The 16,600-nt window shown below is 34.4% G+C and overlaps 1 protein-coding gene across 6 annotated transcripts in view; it reads left to right on the top strand.

Moving 5' to 3' along the window:
* The window catches only part of MAP3K7 (mitogen-activated protein kinase kinase kinase 7), a 47,783-nt gene that overhangs the window by 17,721 nt on the left and 13,462 nt on the right, over positions 1-16,600 (top strand). For 2 of the 6 annotated variants that reach the window (XM_056487290.1, XM_056487284.1), the window contains exons 7-13: positions 2,161-2,289; positions 4,177-4,307; positions 4,755-4,836; positions 6,012-6,163; positions 6,778-6,937; positions 9,503-9,583; positions 15,768-15,835. In XM_056487290.1, coding sequence (XP_056343265.1) covers positions 2,161-2,289; positions 4,177-4,307; positions 4,755-4,836; positions 6,012-6,163; positions 6,778-6,937; positions 9,503-9,583; positions 15,768-15,835 — 803 coding nt within the window. The remainder of the gene's footprint in view (positions 1-2,160; positions 2,290-4,176; positions 4,308-4,754; positions 4,837-6,011; positions 6,164-6,777; positions 6,938-9,502; positions 9,584-15,767; positions 15,836-16,600) is intronic. The other 4 variants (XM_056487285.1, XM_056487289.1, XM_056487286.1 and 1 more) reach the window with 3 other exon arrangements.

The following is a 16,600-nucleotide window of genomic DNA, read 5'->3' as shown; positions in this document are numbered from 1 at the left end:
GCAGTCATTTTTATATACTTTCAACTAAAAGCATTTACTGATAAATAAATCATTATAAAAACACAAGTGTCAAGGACAGAATCCAGGTTGATGCATGTTCTATGATGCAGCATATCAAATTAGTCTTGAAGGAGTCATTAAACTTCTAAGATAGCCACTTCAAATGTCAAAATTGTTTAAAATTTCATTTCTTGTGTTACTGCATCAGAGTTCAACAATGGAATAAGGGCTAATATTACTTTGGTGCTGTTCTAGTACTAAGGTTTCTGGATGAGAGCAGTAAAGGCATGGTAATCATCTGTTGCAGAACAGAGCATTTCGTGAATTAGTTGCTGTAATATTAAATTTTTTTGCCCCACTTTAAATATTAGGGCACCTAAAGCCTTGTACAAATCAAATAATCTAAATGGAAATAATATGATATAGATCAGGATGAAGTAAAAGAGAGCAATTTCTATATCAAAACTCCCATTAGAAGAAACTATTTAAAAAAATTAAAATTGCTTTGGGATAATTGGATAAACTGAGGAATTATTGTGTCTATCCAATCTTAGCTTCTCGTATAAGGAAACCAATACAGAATACTCTCTCACCAATTTTGGACTCTCACTTTTCAGAACTTCAGTAGAATTTCGTTGCTCAAAAAAGGGAAGTAGCCCTACTTTAGTTTCATAGGCTGTGTGTTGCAGAAGTGCTGTGACTGCATAGATGAGACTGTTTTGCTTCCCTTAGTAATCTGCCATTGTTTACATGACATTTTTTTCCCCCCAGCATCTTTGAAAATAAGCTGACTGGTAAAGCTGACTTTGTTCTTCTTCGTACCTTTTGAACTCATTAGCCACATTCAGCTTTTGATTTGATACAGGTGTAAAGAGTTTTTTGAGATCCACATTCTTAGAGAGTGTTGTAAAGTCCAAATTAGTGCCTTCATTTAAAGAGGGCTTGTGGTTTGTGCTGCAGCCTGTTTCTTGTGTTTGTCTTGCAAACTGGCTGGGCTGGAAGAACTGGCCAGAGAACAGGCTGCTTGCCTTGCACAGTTTGTCAGAGGTATGGGGGCAGAGGAAGTTGGCTCACAGGTAGTGGATGGAGCCTGTTGCATCTGTTGCTATATGATGGGTATTCACATGAAACTAGACTTATTTAATTCCACTGTTACTGAAATGATTTGTCTAAATAATGCTTTCTGATTAGGTATGAACAAAAACAAAAAAAAATTTCTTGGCCACTATATGCCAATTTTAATCCTTGTTTGAAGATAGATGAGCAAATCTCCTATAATTTATATTCACACATTTATTCTCATGTCATTAGCCATTCAGATTTCTTATTAGCATTTGCATGAGTTATGTTTACAAAGCATTCTTTCTTTATAGCCTCTAAACATTTTTATTTATTATTCTATGTCACCTACCTGTTGTCAGCACCTTAGGAGTCTTAGAAATATTGAACTTATGGTCAAAGAATTTTAATTAAGTAATGACATTACAAGAAAATATGAATAATAAACCAGGAGGAAATCAGATGGTGAGGAATTGAAGACTTTGCTGAATTTGTTCATATGGTAACTTATTGTTCTTCTGAAGACCTATAATTAATAAAGAGTAATGAATATGACAGATTTTACTAGCTGGCATATTTTCATTAAGGTTGGAAGAAGTGAATTGAAGAATATTTAGAGGAAACAAAAATAATCAATTAGATCCTGAATACAACAGCCTAATAAATTGTGGTTTATGTTATAGAAGAAAATTGATGCATTTTATCACTTCAAGATGACTTCCAAGGATTGAATCCCAGAGAGGGGTATTCTCAGCAGTCATACTGTCAAGTGATTTCTGACTTAAGTTAGCATGAATTAGCCAGCTTTAGAAAACTGGGTTTTCTCAGCAAAATAAATGTGAAAGTAAGTATGTAAAGCTATTTTTTATTGGAGCAAGCTGCCCAGGGGAGTGGTGGAGTCACCATCCCTGGAAGCACTGAATAAATGACTCAGCATGGTACTTAGTGCCATGGTTTAGTTGACATTGTGGTGTTTAGTAAAAGAAAATTCAGTGATCTTGGACCTCTTTTCCAACCTGATTCTATGATATGCTTATACTGTATTTCTTTATCACATGTTACATAGAAAGGAGTCAAATTATATTGATGGCTTTCTTCCAGGTAGCAATTACAGTGAAAAATGTGACGTTTTCAGCTGGGGTATTATTCTCTGGGAGGTGATCACCCGTAGGAAACCTTTCGATGAGATTGGTGGTCCAGCTTTCCGAATAATGTGGGCAGTTCACAATGGTGAGTCAAAAATACTTTGTTGCATTTGAAATTGTATATAAGGCCTTTAAATTTGCTAAATAATCTTAACTGTACAGCTTTAAAGTACTAGTGTTTCTATTTTGTGCTTCATTAAGTATTCATTTTTGTCACAAAGACTAAATAGTTTGACACTGCCCCTTTTGTGTCAGTGTGGATTTTGAGTTACTTGGCTGCTACAGTGCTTGCTACGTGTAACTGGTGAATGAACAAAGAAGGATGAAGAGCAATGTCCTCATTATTACAACACTCCATTTTAAGTGTTCTGAGGAAAGCATCTTACCTGGCTGAATAATGGTTTTGTTAGCTGCATTGTCTTTCTTTTATCTTTTCTTTTAATTGGACATCTACAAAAAATGTGTAACTTTAAGTAACTTAATCTGTGTTTAGAAGTGTTACAAACTATGAGACCTCATCCAAGACCATTAGGCATTAAAAATGTTACTTTTGTTTGTCATCTGTGGTGTTTGGGGGGTTTGTTTTTTTTTTCATTCTGCTGTTTGAATGATTTTACCTTTATGCCTAGGTACATGCAGTGATGGAGCAGCACTCTACTGTGCTAGGTCCTATATAGAACAGATTTCCAGGAGCTTAGACTATGAACAGGACATAGTGGTTGTGTTCAAATGGACTGCTTTCTTTAAAGCAGTCGTGTAACACTGGTCAGGGTAGTAGAATAGGCTGTAATATCTTCATGCTAGAAGTGTAACTATTGTATTGCTTTACTGTTTTTAGGTACCATGGCAAAATAGAATTTTTGACTAATAAAGTAATGATAGTGAAGTAGTTCAGTGCATGTCTGCAAAGAATTTCTGTCATTTGTGAGAGACAACATCAAAGCAAGCACAAACCTTTTGGAAGAAAAAATTAACAAACAAGCAATGAAGGCTGGTACTCTGCCTGAATGTCATTGCTTCAGTGGTAAATGATAGAAGCATATGGCGAGCACAGGCATACCCTATTCAAAGAAGAGAATGGGACAGACAGTGATTATAGTCTTAATAATGCACAAAGAGAGATGTTTGCCATTTTTTAATGAAGAAAGATTCTCCAGTTTTTCAAGGACACTGGACATTGAGATTAGGTGTGACAAGTACCTTGCATAAAAGCATTAACTGTAAAACTAAGTGTAAATCGAGTAGTAAATCAGGAAGCTTCAGTAAGGTGTGGGAGGGTACTTTAAAATTCCATATCTGTACCTACTTTTGCTTTAAAACTTTGTCTTTTATCTTTTTCTATTTTCTTTTTCCTTCTTCTTAAGAAGAAAGTGTTAGTGCACTTCATCTCACTTAAAACTATTGTGGAATTCTTACTTCATATATTACCTGTTCTGTTTATGAGTATAGGCCACGAAAAAGTCACACAAAATTGGTAGATCCAATGCCTAATAGTTTTTCAGTATGTTCTTAGGAGCAAAATCAGCTTTCGAAATACTTAAAGTCTTTTGTGTTTTTTCTTTGTTGTTTTTAGGTTTTTTTTTCTTGTGAATACAGCATAGGAACCAAAGGCTATTATGATTTGCTTCCTAGTTTGGCCTAGAACTTTATTCTTCAGAAAGAAGTAACATTCCATTAGCCTTTGTAATATGCTGTATGTATTTGGGCAGTCAGCAAATATATTCAAACCTGTACTGAAGGGAAAGTTTAATTTTTTTTTTTTTTTTTGACTGCTACTATGTAGTGCAAAGGAGCTTTTCTTGTCAGTTTGTAAGAAAGAAAATTAAGTACAAGCCAGTTCATCCAGATTACGATTAACACTGCATTTTCCTTTATTTATTTATTTAGCAAAAACTGGAGAGAGATCAGACACTCTCACTTGTTTTAGAGTCTGTTTAAAAATTTTAAGCGTGTTTTCTAATTTCAATTGCAGGTACTCGGCCACCACTGATCAAAAATTTACCTAAACCAATTGAGAGTTTAATGACCCGTTGTTGGTCAAAGGATCCCTCACAACGGCCATCCATGGAGGAAATTGTTAAAATAATGACACACTTGATGCGGGTATAACAATTTATTTAAGTATTTTAATAATTTCTTAAACTATTAAGCTGGGAAATTAATTTACAAAAGCTGTGCCTTTCATCCCACTCCAAAGGTGGGCTTGCATGTTTTCTTTTGCCTCTCTCTTTTTTACAAAAATTATCACAATTATTGTAGTAGAGTATGTGTATATGTATTTGTATATATATACATATTTATATATATATACATATATATATATACCCTCTTTGGAGAGGCATAATAACTCATTATAGATTTGAGAAAATAAAGTTATAGCTGTATCCAATGTATTAAATTATTAAGAATAGTAACATTCATTTATCTTCTAAATAATTTATTATTAATGTAATATATAATTTACACTTATAAATTATGAGGTACTATTTAAATAATTTAAAAACAATTGCTAATTACTTTCTCATCAAATAATTACTGTTTTTTTCACAGTACTTTCCAGGAGCTGATGAACCTCTGCAGTATCCTTGCCAGTATTCAGATGAAGGCCAAAGCAACTCTGCCACTAGCACAGGTACATTTGTATAAGTTAGAGAAAAAAAACAGCAACATGTAATGATACAGATAGATTATAAAGCACATTCTTATATTGATTTTGAACTCAAAATGGAAAAGATTTCCAAAATCTTGCGCATCAGCAGCCCCTGTTTATTTTGTTAATACCTCATACCACATCATGTTTAGTGTTTTCAGTCAAATGGTTTTGCTGAAGTGTACATGTAATGAAAAAACAGCTTATACTAAAAACAACCTCCAAATTCCCAGGTTTAATGTCTCCATTTTTCTCCATGAATGTTGCTAGCATTTGACACTCCTTTACTCATATATAATGTTTAAATTTAAAATTTTTCACTGTTCTTGAAAGCTGCACCCTGCTTTAAGTTGCAGTCTCCGCAATTTAAACTTGTATTTGTTTTACAGTAAGCTGCAGTAAATACAGTAATTTAAAATAAGTGCAGAAAAATCACTGGAAAGGTGGATGGAACAAAATATGGGCTAGATTTTTAGGTAGTTTTGCCCTCAAAGAAATCATTTTAATAATAAAAAAATAATTTTGTTTTCTCATTGTTTAGAGTACTTTTATTTCCGCTTAGTTTTTAATCTTACATGTCTTCAGCTTCCTCTGCTTGTTTGGATTATTTTCTATCTCCAAAGAAATTGCTGCTATTTTGGATAAAGCTTCACTGGCTACTTTGCAGCTTAGTGACCTTTATATTAACAAAATCTTTGCAGCTTTTACTTTCACTGACTTTACTAGTTTTTCTCCTCCTCTCAGCACATGATTTTAAGACATAATTTATCACTTCAAACTGTGAATATATATATATATATAGGCTGATATTTTTCAGGTATTTGTGCTCCTATGTGGTTAATGATGGTCTTTGTCATTAGTTGGGAATGAGGTTGCTGTTGTGTTGTTAATATGACAGCTACCCTAACAATTTCAAAGAGAGGTAATATTTGACATCAGAATGTTATCGTAATATTTAGCTACACATTCTTTTTTCACTCCTCTTGCTTCTTACAGTGATTGGTCTGTAGCAGCTTTGCAACTTGTCTTTCATTAAAAGTTTTCAAAAGTGTTGCATTAAAGGCCGGTTAGACTTCTGAGAGTTTTCCTGCGTAGACACGCACTTCAGTATTTTTAGTGAGCATTCTCAAATGCTTTTCCTTGTTACTGGCTTCTAGGTTCATTCATGGACATCACTTCTACAAACACAAGTAACAAGAGTGATGCTAACATGGAGCCAAGTGACTTCCAAGGAGCTTCTACCAATGACACTATTAAACGTTTAGAATCAAAACTGGCACAGCAAATCAAAAGTACAGCCAAGCAGCCGGTAAGCCAATGTGTGCAATTTTGAACCAGGGTAACAAAATGGACATGGATGGACATAAGTGTTGTATCTGCTCTGAAACATGTGTCCTCATTCAAAATAGTACAAAATTTGATCCAGTTAGTTATAAGAATATGAAAAGGGATGGAAAAATGATTCCAAAAAGGTAAACTGGAGAGCTCTAATAAGATTTCTAATGAAATGTAAAAAATAGTTCATTGTATTTAAAGGGATTTATTAGATTTAAGAAAAAATGTTTAAAAATTGATGCTTTAATTTACAGCCAAAATATTAGCATTACATGAAATGATTAAACATTTAGGTGAATTTTGAAAATACCTTAGTTTATTTCAAGTAAAATGCAAAAATACAAAGATTCTCATACGGCAATACTGGCCTAATTCTGCTGATCTTTTTAATCTGTGTAAAGTTAGATTATTTTCAAAGCTTCAGATATTTCATTTGTATATACCAATAATAGTGACATCATTGCTATTTATTGTGTTAAAAATTTTAAATCTTTTCCCTTTGAAAATGCGCATTGTAGAAACATACTGGTGCATATTCTGGAGGGGCTTCTGCAGAATTTTCTTTTCACAAAATGTGACTGTTAACAGGGTGACCCTGGCCGTTTGAGTTTGCCCCCATCTCGTGGGAGCAGCGTTGAGAGCTTGTCAGACGTTCGCGCACGACCACCATCAGCCCTTGTTTCTGGAGAAGCCAAAAGGATGAGTGCTGACATGTCTGAAATAGAAGCAAGAATAGCTTCCATCACAGGTAAAATTTAATTATATTTGGGGATTAGACTAAGGAATTGGAAAAAAATGAAGGAAAATGTAAAACGTGCATAGTCTTACAGAAAGTTGACAACAGTAGCCATATGAAAATACTTTAGGTATTCCTGCAGTCTTGATTGTCCTTTATTAATTGTGGGGGGGAAATGCCTTTAATTTGTGGTTATACACTCAGCAAGACTGAGTATTTTGAGTATTTTAAAAGTTTTAGAGGTTTTGTTGAATTAGATTTTTACCTCTTTAAAAATGTGTTATGAGACTTCTAAATATCAGTCCTATTCTAAATGCACAACTTTCTCCATTTTATCTGAAATAGTGTTATTACATCTCTGCTAACGTAATTTTTTATATAATAGCATTTTCTTTAGGGTTGTCTCTATAATACTTTTGAAATTAGGAGGTAAATTTAAAGTTCAGCATGTTCCCAAATAAATTTAAAAATCCACTTTGGCAGGTTTCAGAATGAGAAATGTAGTTATATTTTATTCACCAGGTTAAGAAAGCATTGTCTTTTGTTAAAAAAAAGCTACAGGTGTTTTGCCAGGTTTTCTTCAGATATAAACTGTCATTTCTAAACCTTAAATCTTGGAGAGAATTAGAATTTATCTGTAAGTATAAATACATAATTTATGGTGAAAGCAATCTTGATTCATCCCAAAAGAGTGAATTAATAAAAATGTGTACACTTGGCAAACACTTTCTTGTCTCTTTCCTTCATCAAAGATATTGTTTATTAATATATGTAAACTTCAGCTTTTAAGTTTCATATGTGAAAGTTTTTTGTGTTATGGTATATAACAACAGATTTAAATATTCAAACAAAATTAATTTGATTAATTCAGGGTTATTTACTTGTTTGATTAATTTTGTACCAGTATGAAAATTAGGGTAGTTGAGTAGCTGCAATTAATAAGAAATTACACATCAAAATTCTGGCTTTCTTGTGCACCGTGGCTATTTCATTTTAGTTCTTCATTGTGTTATGGTTACTCCAGGATGTTGTTTTACTAAATACTGAGGTACTGGAATAATATTTATCTTGCCCTAAATTCTTTTTATTTTCATGTTTTTATTTTAAAGTCTTATTCCAAAATCCTGTCTTTTGTATTGTTAGTCTTTGACTGGATGACTATGTAGCACTTCTCACCCTGAATATATCTAAAGGTTTCTTAACACAGAAGGCAGCTGTGTACTTACTTGATAATAACACTATGCTGGTTTTATTTTAAAACATGTCAGGACTCACTTTGGTCACTGACATTCATAATGTAACTTTTTGACATTAGCAGAGATAACCTGGCCCTCCTTTGTATGAGTTTTTAGTTTTCCTAGTTTGTCTTCTTTAAGTACATTGTTCTGAAATAATAATTACTATTCAGAATAATCTAAGGGATTTTTGTTTTGGGTTTTTTTGTTAAGACTGTAGGCTTCTTTTTCTTGAAATAAAAGTACATATAGAATGCACTATTTTTTTGGTTTGGGGTGCTTTGGGTATTTTTTTGTGGAATCACTTTATGAGGTAGAGGACTATGAAAAATGAGATCAAGCGCATATGACCATAATTTTTTCAAAAAGAGATGAAACAGCACTGTATTGGTTTTGATTTTTGTTTTTTAATTTTGTTAACTGAGTGACAGAAATAATATGCTGTGTACCTGAAAAAAACTGCATGGCTGGGGGAGGATTGGGCTGTTGTTAAATCAGGTTGAAAATTATTTAATCTTGTTCCATTGTCCTTTAGATTAAATGCAAGAGTAAATAATGTAGTGCACATGACCATTACTTGCTGAGATGAGTATGCTGCAATGTTCTACCTTTGGGAGATGTATTCAAAATTTTCTCTAAATAGGAGCTATTTATCTTTTACAGAAGTTGTAAAGTTCAAAAAAAGTATGATTATATTTTATTTCAAAGTGTATAATGTTTCTTGAACATTATTCAAAAATTAAAAAGCTGCTAGATATATCCAGTTTTCAAAACAAACAATCTTCACTGGTAGGACAAAAGAGTAACTGGCAGGAATGACTGTCAAATGTAATAAAAGTAAGCATTTTTTCAGAGATAGATGAGATTTGCTTTGAAAGGAGGTGATTTAAGGAAACAGAAGTACCTAGCAATTAGACTTTTTCATAAAATAGTTTATATCCAACACTAAAGAGAAAATGTTAGTTAAGTACAGGCAAAGAAGATTGTTTTCTGAATGTACAGGTGAAGTGAACTAATTTAATTTGTTCTCTGTTTGGATAATTACATTTGGTTTTCCCTTCTGTGTTGCCATGCTGCTTTCTGTGTTTGACTTTTGTGTTGCTAACTATAACTAATTACACTGTGTTGTAATGATGGCTAGTTCTGCATTTTTTGCTTTTTAACAGTTGCTTTACTATGTGTAAGCATGAGTGGAAGGCAATGCAGTTTATTCTGCATGACACATTTTTGCATGAACTCTAGTTTAACCAAGTATATGAACAATGCAGTATTAGGAATTTAATAATTTTGCTCTTGCCGTTTTAGTGTTTTGCATGTGTATTGTATATGTGTATTTTTTCAGCCTATTCCAAGCCCAAACGAGGCCATCGTAAAACTGCTTCATTTGGCAACATTCTGGATGTCCCTGAGATCATCATACCAGGTATCGCAGACCAGGTGAACGGGTCAGTTGGTTAAGATGCCGGAATAATGATCAGACTGCTAAAATACTTCTTGCTCCAGTTGCTTTAGGACAGGCCCAGAAATTATGCACTACATTTTGCATAATGATTCAGTAAAGAGGAGCATGAGACTTTGTTAGAAACTTTATTTTATCAGTAAATTATTCTGTCTTGTAATTCAAATTTACTTCTACTGATAAAGGACTTTTTCCCTTACGATCTTGATGTTCAGAGTCTTCTTAGAGAGTAAAACTATATATGCAGTCCTGTATTACAATACCTCATTTGGTAAAAATGGACCTAAGTTGAAAAATTTCTGTCTAGGTAATTGTTTTGCCCTGATCTTTCTTGTCTTTGGGGTCCTATTTTTAATGAGATAATAATAGAACAAAAAACTAAAATAAATTATGAACAGAATTTTAAATCCATTTGATATTTGTGATTAAAACATTAACACTGTGTAATTCTTATATTTGACTACACTTTTCTGGGGCTAAAATGTGTGTGCATGAAGTATTGCTGTTGTGTTTAAGTTAATGCAAACTAAAATTACTAGGAGAGGCTTCTGATAGGAAAATAAATTAATATAATCAGGCACCATGGATGTTCCCATCATTTGGGGCTTTAATGAATAATTCTCATGCATCCCAAGTCTTTTTTTAGTTAGTAGCATGATGTTTTTCTTTCCTTCATTTCATTCTTCTCAAAGCCTAAAAATAAGTATAATCAATCCCAAGCTGTGAAAGGCATACCATTAACTGTATGCAAGTCACTTCAAAATGGTATGTCAGGGGCAGGAAATGCAAGTGATAGTATCTAGAAATCCACTAAAACTGTGTCCCTCCTATTCTAAATTTCTGTCATCTGAGGAAGTTTTCTTGTAAATCTTTATATTCTTAGGTATTATAAAGTTGAATACAAAAGATAATTTTCTACAAAAGTTTCTTTCAAAAACTTTATTGATGGTTACAGTAAAAATACAGAATATTAAAAAAAAGAATCCAAAGAGCAATAGCACCCATAAAAAGAAAACCTCTTTGGCATTGATGCTAACAAATTGGCTTAAAATTTGCTAGAGTAGCTTTCCACTGTAACTTTCAAGCAGTCCTGGCTTGCACTGACATAAATGAAATCCCGAGAAAGCAAGGAAAGCAAAAGTGAAGACATCTGTCCAGTTTCAGTGTTAACTCATGATGAGAGCCTGGTAAATAAGTTCTGGAAGCTAATGAGTGCCTCTTGTCTCTGTACACTGTCTGCCCATAACAACATTGAGGCTTGCAAGAAACCTTGAAACTTTTAAGCAATAATTAAGTCAGTGAAATAAAATACCATATTGTTTTCACAAAATAGATCATACCAGTCTATTGGTTTCTTAGTTAGGCAGAGGCAGTCATTAAAAATTCTTCACCTGATTTATTTTAATTGAAATTGACTGGATGGGAATTTCAAGATAATTTGGAATAAATATGAAAGAAATAGAAACCTGTCAAAATAAAAAACAGATATAGGGTTGGAGCAAGCATATTAATGAGTTTTCTCAGAATTTACTCCTAAGGTATTTAAATCAAATGAGCAATAATAAAATACCATGTTAATGCTTTATCAGAGGCAGCTATTCATTAAGATGAGGACTAGACTATCACATATGGAGAATATTGCTGTGACTCAATATATGAATAGCAATAGGATAAAATTCAGGATCATGCATTAGCAGCAATTTCTGTTAATAAGATAACATGGGACCATAGCACATGCATGCAGATTAATCCCAGATATTATGAGCCACAAATCTAATGTAGCTGTGAAAAGCTGAAATTTTAAGGTTCATTTCCTGGAATGATAAAGAAGCACTGACACTGTTGCTTGCCCTTGTAGAGTTTGAGTCAGGAATTGAACATACTGTTCTGGTCAGCCATATAAAAGAAACATACATGCACTCAAATAATATTAAGATGGGTTACTAGGAATAGAGGAAGTATAGAGAGTATAAAAAACAAATCTGAAAGCATGGCCTTTTTTTAGCCCATAAAATGAAAGCTGAGAATGAATAATTATTTTCTATTGATGAATCTGTAGCTAAAAACTAGGAAGAGAGAGCTACTTAAGCTAAAAGAAAGTATTGGCACTACAGAAAGAATATGTAAATTGTTTGCAAGTAAATCTGGGCTTTATATTGAAAGTTTTCCGGTTGTCAGAATGGTTTTCCAGTAATAATCCCAAAACCAGAAAAAAAATGAGGCTAATCATTACATGACAGAACCTGATCATCTGCCCAGTAAAGTAATTATATTCATCTGTATATTTCTCACTTCTTTCCTTTCTTTGTGCTCTCAGCACAAGGCTCTCAGTTTTGGCCTCTGAACACACTTTTCACTTTCTAGACCCCTAAGCTTCAAAGACCCCAAACTGTCACCACCATCTCAATCCCACCCAGTTATATTCCATACTACTTCTGCCACAGACCCAACTCCTCCAGACTTCCCTGAGCACGTCCCTCGGTGGGACGAGCTGCTCGTCCCTGTCCTTGGAGCCTCATGAGTGCTGGTCTGTGCTGCTGCCTGGAGTTGTGCTGAGCACATGGTAGAGCAGCTGCTGCCCAGAGAGGGGAAGCACCAGGCAGGCATGTTACCGTGAGTCAGCTGCTTTGGGCAGGGCTATTTTGGAAGTATGAGTACTACGTCTGCTATCATTGGGGGTTTTCGTAATGTGTTGCCTCAACTGCATTTCGTCCATGAGCTGATTATGCTTCCAAGGTCGTAAAATACATACTTTATCAATTAAAGGTAAAATATTGGCAGAGTGGGAAGTTTTTAGAATATATTTGCTCTTCTTTCTAAATAAGTACATTAAGGGTGAATAGAATTATTTGTTCTTTTAAGATGATATTTTGTGTTTCTAACTTACAAAACCTGAAAACTGAAAAATGGGTCAAATAGTTCTTCCTTTGTATAACAACTTTGTAAATGAGTTTGCAGTGGTGGTATCCTGCATATCAGTCCTTTTTTTTTCATTTACAGTATGCATAGTACAGGTTATAAGCACCAACTTTATTTTTATATACATATTTGTCTATAAAAAATAAAAACCCTACCAAGTACAAAAGGTTTAAGTATCTTTATGTTTAAAGAAACAAAAAAAAAATCTGAATTCTAGTCTATATACTTTTTTGATAGAAACCATTCAAGCAGCATCTAGCAAATATGCCTACAAGTACAGCCTTCTCTTCACTGACAATGTTAGACATCTCGTGCATTTAGCATCTGTGCATTTGGCTTTGTAATTTTGTCATCTGAAACTGCCACAGCATTATGATTTTTATAGCATTGACACTGCATAAATGGTTACTCAAGATAGATCCATTTTGTAGAGGGTCTTTAGAAAGTGAATAGGAATTATGTATGCTGTAGGTCTGTAGTTTTTCTATCTACTTTTAAAAACAATGTATGCCAGAAATCCCACCCTTGCTTCCCAGTTCACTTCTTCTGAAATTCAGATCAATGTTTTAACTTCTTCGAAATGTCTGGTGTCACTGTTACGATCACTGATCATCCTGCAGTGTGAGAGAGGCTTGAGCCCTGTAGGTGTGTCAGGAAGAGAGAGGACTGTCAGTAAATAAGAAAGTGTAAAAGGAGATGCAAGTATCTGCTAAAGGGCAGGGAGAAGAGGTCATAGCTGGTCTGGATGTTTGGCGGCTGGGTGGGGGTGGTGATCAAAAGCTTAATAAGTTGTACAATTTATTTTTGCCTAGAGTATGTAGGGCAGGACATGATGGAAGTTTCCTGTTCCTTTAGAATTTAATTTTAGAAAATAAACAACACTGTGTGAAATGGGTTTTTCAGAGGCCATGAAGTATGTTTGTGACATCTGCTTTTTAATCTTAAAATCCTGTAAACCACCAAAAGCCTGAAAATGTGCATCAAGTTACTGTGGATTAATTTCTGTCCATGTACTATTTTCTTCATTTTTAGTGAGGAAAATTATTTTTAAATGGACGTAGAGGTAAGAACAAGATCAAAACTGGGAGAGGAAAGTATAAAGAAGTACCCATGATTGTTTCAAGTAAATATGTTTTGTTGTGTTGTGTAGTTTATTTTTCAATTGAAATTTGTCTTGAATCTGGAGCAATAAGTATTTGTTGATTCGTAGTCTGTTTCTGCCTTGTTAAAGCTATTTGCCAGATGTCTGCAGTATAATACTAATTAAAATGGCATTGCCTAGTAGAGCTTGCTCTTCCCTCATGCTACTAACTTTAAGATATTTCATTTAAAGGTGTTCATTTTTTACAATAGTAGTTTTGGCCACTCTTTCCCCCCCACCCCTTCACTTCCCGCAAGGCATTTTCTTTTCTTTCTTGCACCCCACCCTGATTATTTTAACATTTTGGCAGCCATGTTCTAATATTTCAGCAACACATGTGCTGGGTTCTTTAAATTCACAAATGTTGCTAATCTGAAATGAGAATTTCAGATATTTTTGCAAGCCTATTTCAGCTGAGCTAATTTTATAACAATGTTGTTGAATGAAATGTGCGCATAATTTTGTATCAGTCGTGGGTGGATTCCACATATGTTGAATATTGAGATGAGCTGTGGCAGCCAGATGAAGTATCCACAGCACAGAATTCTATTAAATGTATAATCTTGTTTGTTTAACGATTACATAGTGCAAAAGTTCACTGCAAATGAACAAGTTCAGACATTTTGACATGGATTTGTCATTCACAAGATCCATAGTATCAAAGTATTAAACAAACTTAGTTGTTGTAGCTTTGGTAAGTATATACTTTCCCTGAATTCCAGAAGCAAAACATCAAGACCACAGAACGGTTTCAATTCAAATCCATTTGTAATCAGAGCAAAAATATATTCCTGTTTTAGAATCCTGGTTGATTTTCTTATATGCTTATTTCTTATAGTACCTTCTATAAATTTTAAAAAGTCACGACAAATTGATAAAGTGACACTAAACATTTGTATTGCTGTTTTGTGGTAGTGTATTCCTACATGTAATAGTACCTATATTTAAAACTTTAAAGGCTTATTAAATATATCAATCAATATTAAATAGTCTTACATTTTTGTAGTAACTTGCAATTCAAAACACGTGTCAGGATAGGCTTGGAGTCGTGGGAATGATGCTGAATGAGAAGTATCTAAAAGGTCAGCAATGTGATGCCTTTTGCAGGGCACTGAGTGAGCTGTGTTGGTGGCTGGGTGCGGGGCCACTGGGCGAGGGGCTGCCACGGCTGGAGTACATGTTTCAGATGCTCCCCTCCAGTAGCAGAGTTACGTAATGCAGAGCTAAGAGCAAGAATTTTGAGCATTGTCAGCTGTTACTCAGGACATTTTGGTGTTTCCTTTTGGACAGCTGACCTGCTCTCAAGAGATAATATAAACAATCACTGTAATAAAAATCAAAGTAGCCAGGGAGATTCTGTTGCATAATCTCTTTTTATTTTTAAGGAGATTTTGTTTCCTGAAAATGCCTTTGATTGCTTGTCAGTGCTAAAATTTAAACTGTTTTCTGTAGCTGTCACTAGTAGATAATTGCGAACAGGTGGAAGGAGAAAAGGAAAAGATTACAGCATTGTGCTTCGTAGGTTGATGGTGAGATGTGATTTAGCTGAACAGTCCCCTTTTCACACTTCTCAGAGCATGAGAACAGGACATAGTTTCGCTCCTCTGAAGGAGACAGGAGACCAGAAGGAAGCGCTTTCGTTTCTTCCTTTTCTTGAGGGGAGTGGCACACAGGCAGAAGTCCTTGCTGTGTTCCTTGAGCAAGCCAAAGAGCAACAGGTTAAAGCTGGCAGCCTGTTATCTTCGCGGTTAGCTTTTAGAAATCCCCATAACGTAACGCACTTGAAATAGATGTCGTCATCAGCTCCTGCCCCAAGTACTAAGCCTGACCAAATACATGTGACAGAAGATGGTGGAGTAGAGTGCAGCAGCTATTCATGTGGTAGGAGTGGTTATTGTATTAGGGTATACTTTTTGTTGACAGGCCAGCATGTTTTGAGTTAAAATTCTGCAGCTGTCTCTCTCTCCCCCTCTCTCACTTTGTCTCTGTGGATTTGTACAAATTCCAAGCTCCTCTGCAACAGTCGCACCCTTCTTATTTTGTTCTGAATATATTTCACTGGTTTGTTTTTGTTTTGTTTTTTCCCAGCAGGAAACGGACAGCAGAGGCGCAGATCCATTCAGGATCTTAGTGTTGCTGGAACAGAGTCCAGTCAGGTAATGTCCTTCTCATCTCTTCTTTGCCTTTCAGTAAAGTCAGCACCAAATCTCTACTGGGGAACCGATCTGGAAATCTTCACCTCTGATGCTTTCATAGAAATGATGTGGAAGCTTGGCAGACTGTAGTGTTGTTTATATTGCATTGAAATGGGATTCCATGAGGGTAACTATGAATGAGCTCTAGAGGAGAAGCATTTTCTGTATAGCTTATGCAGTATTTTTCACTTTTATGTGCACATGTTAATTTGGTTAAGGGCACATGTTACACAGGAAAACCTTTCATCTCTCTGTGTGTGGAAAACAATTGTAATTACTACTTGCTAGGTAAAACAGTTATATATATATATATATATATATATATATAGACTCACTTTCTGCATGAAAATAAAAAGCATGTGCGTCAGTATAATAAATGTTATTTATTATCAATCTCTGAATCCTGAATAGTAAATCACAGAGATATCTCTCTCTTTCTTGTGAAAAGTTTACAGCAAGGTATTGTCACAAAGTTTTGTTTAAAAAATACTATTTCAAAAATATATTTTATAATAACATAGCTGTTTGTCTGGTATTGTAAATGCCATGGTAACAGAGACAGTGGTATGCTACATAACATGTTCCTAGTTACATTTCAGTTTTACATGAGAAAAATATAGCTAATGCTTCATTCAGATGTATTTATTTTGTGTTATTAATTGTTTCAATAATTCACAGGGGCTATTTGGTCCTCAGTGTGAATTGGCAATTTTGAGATCCCTACTA

This window comes from Oenanthe melanoleuca, chromosome 3, assembly GCF_029582105.1.
Source record: "Oenanthe melanoleuca isolate GR-GAL-2019-014 chromosome 3, OMel1.0, whole genome shotgun sequence".
In the NCBI taxonomy this organism is placed as follows: Eukaryota; Metazoa; Chordata; class Aves; order Passeriformes; family Muscicapidae; genus Oenanthe; species Oenanthe melanoleuca.
The sequence above is the reverse complement of the archived record's forward strand: the minus strand, read 5'-3'. Positions and strand labels throughout refer to the sequence as shown.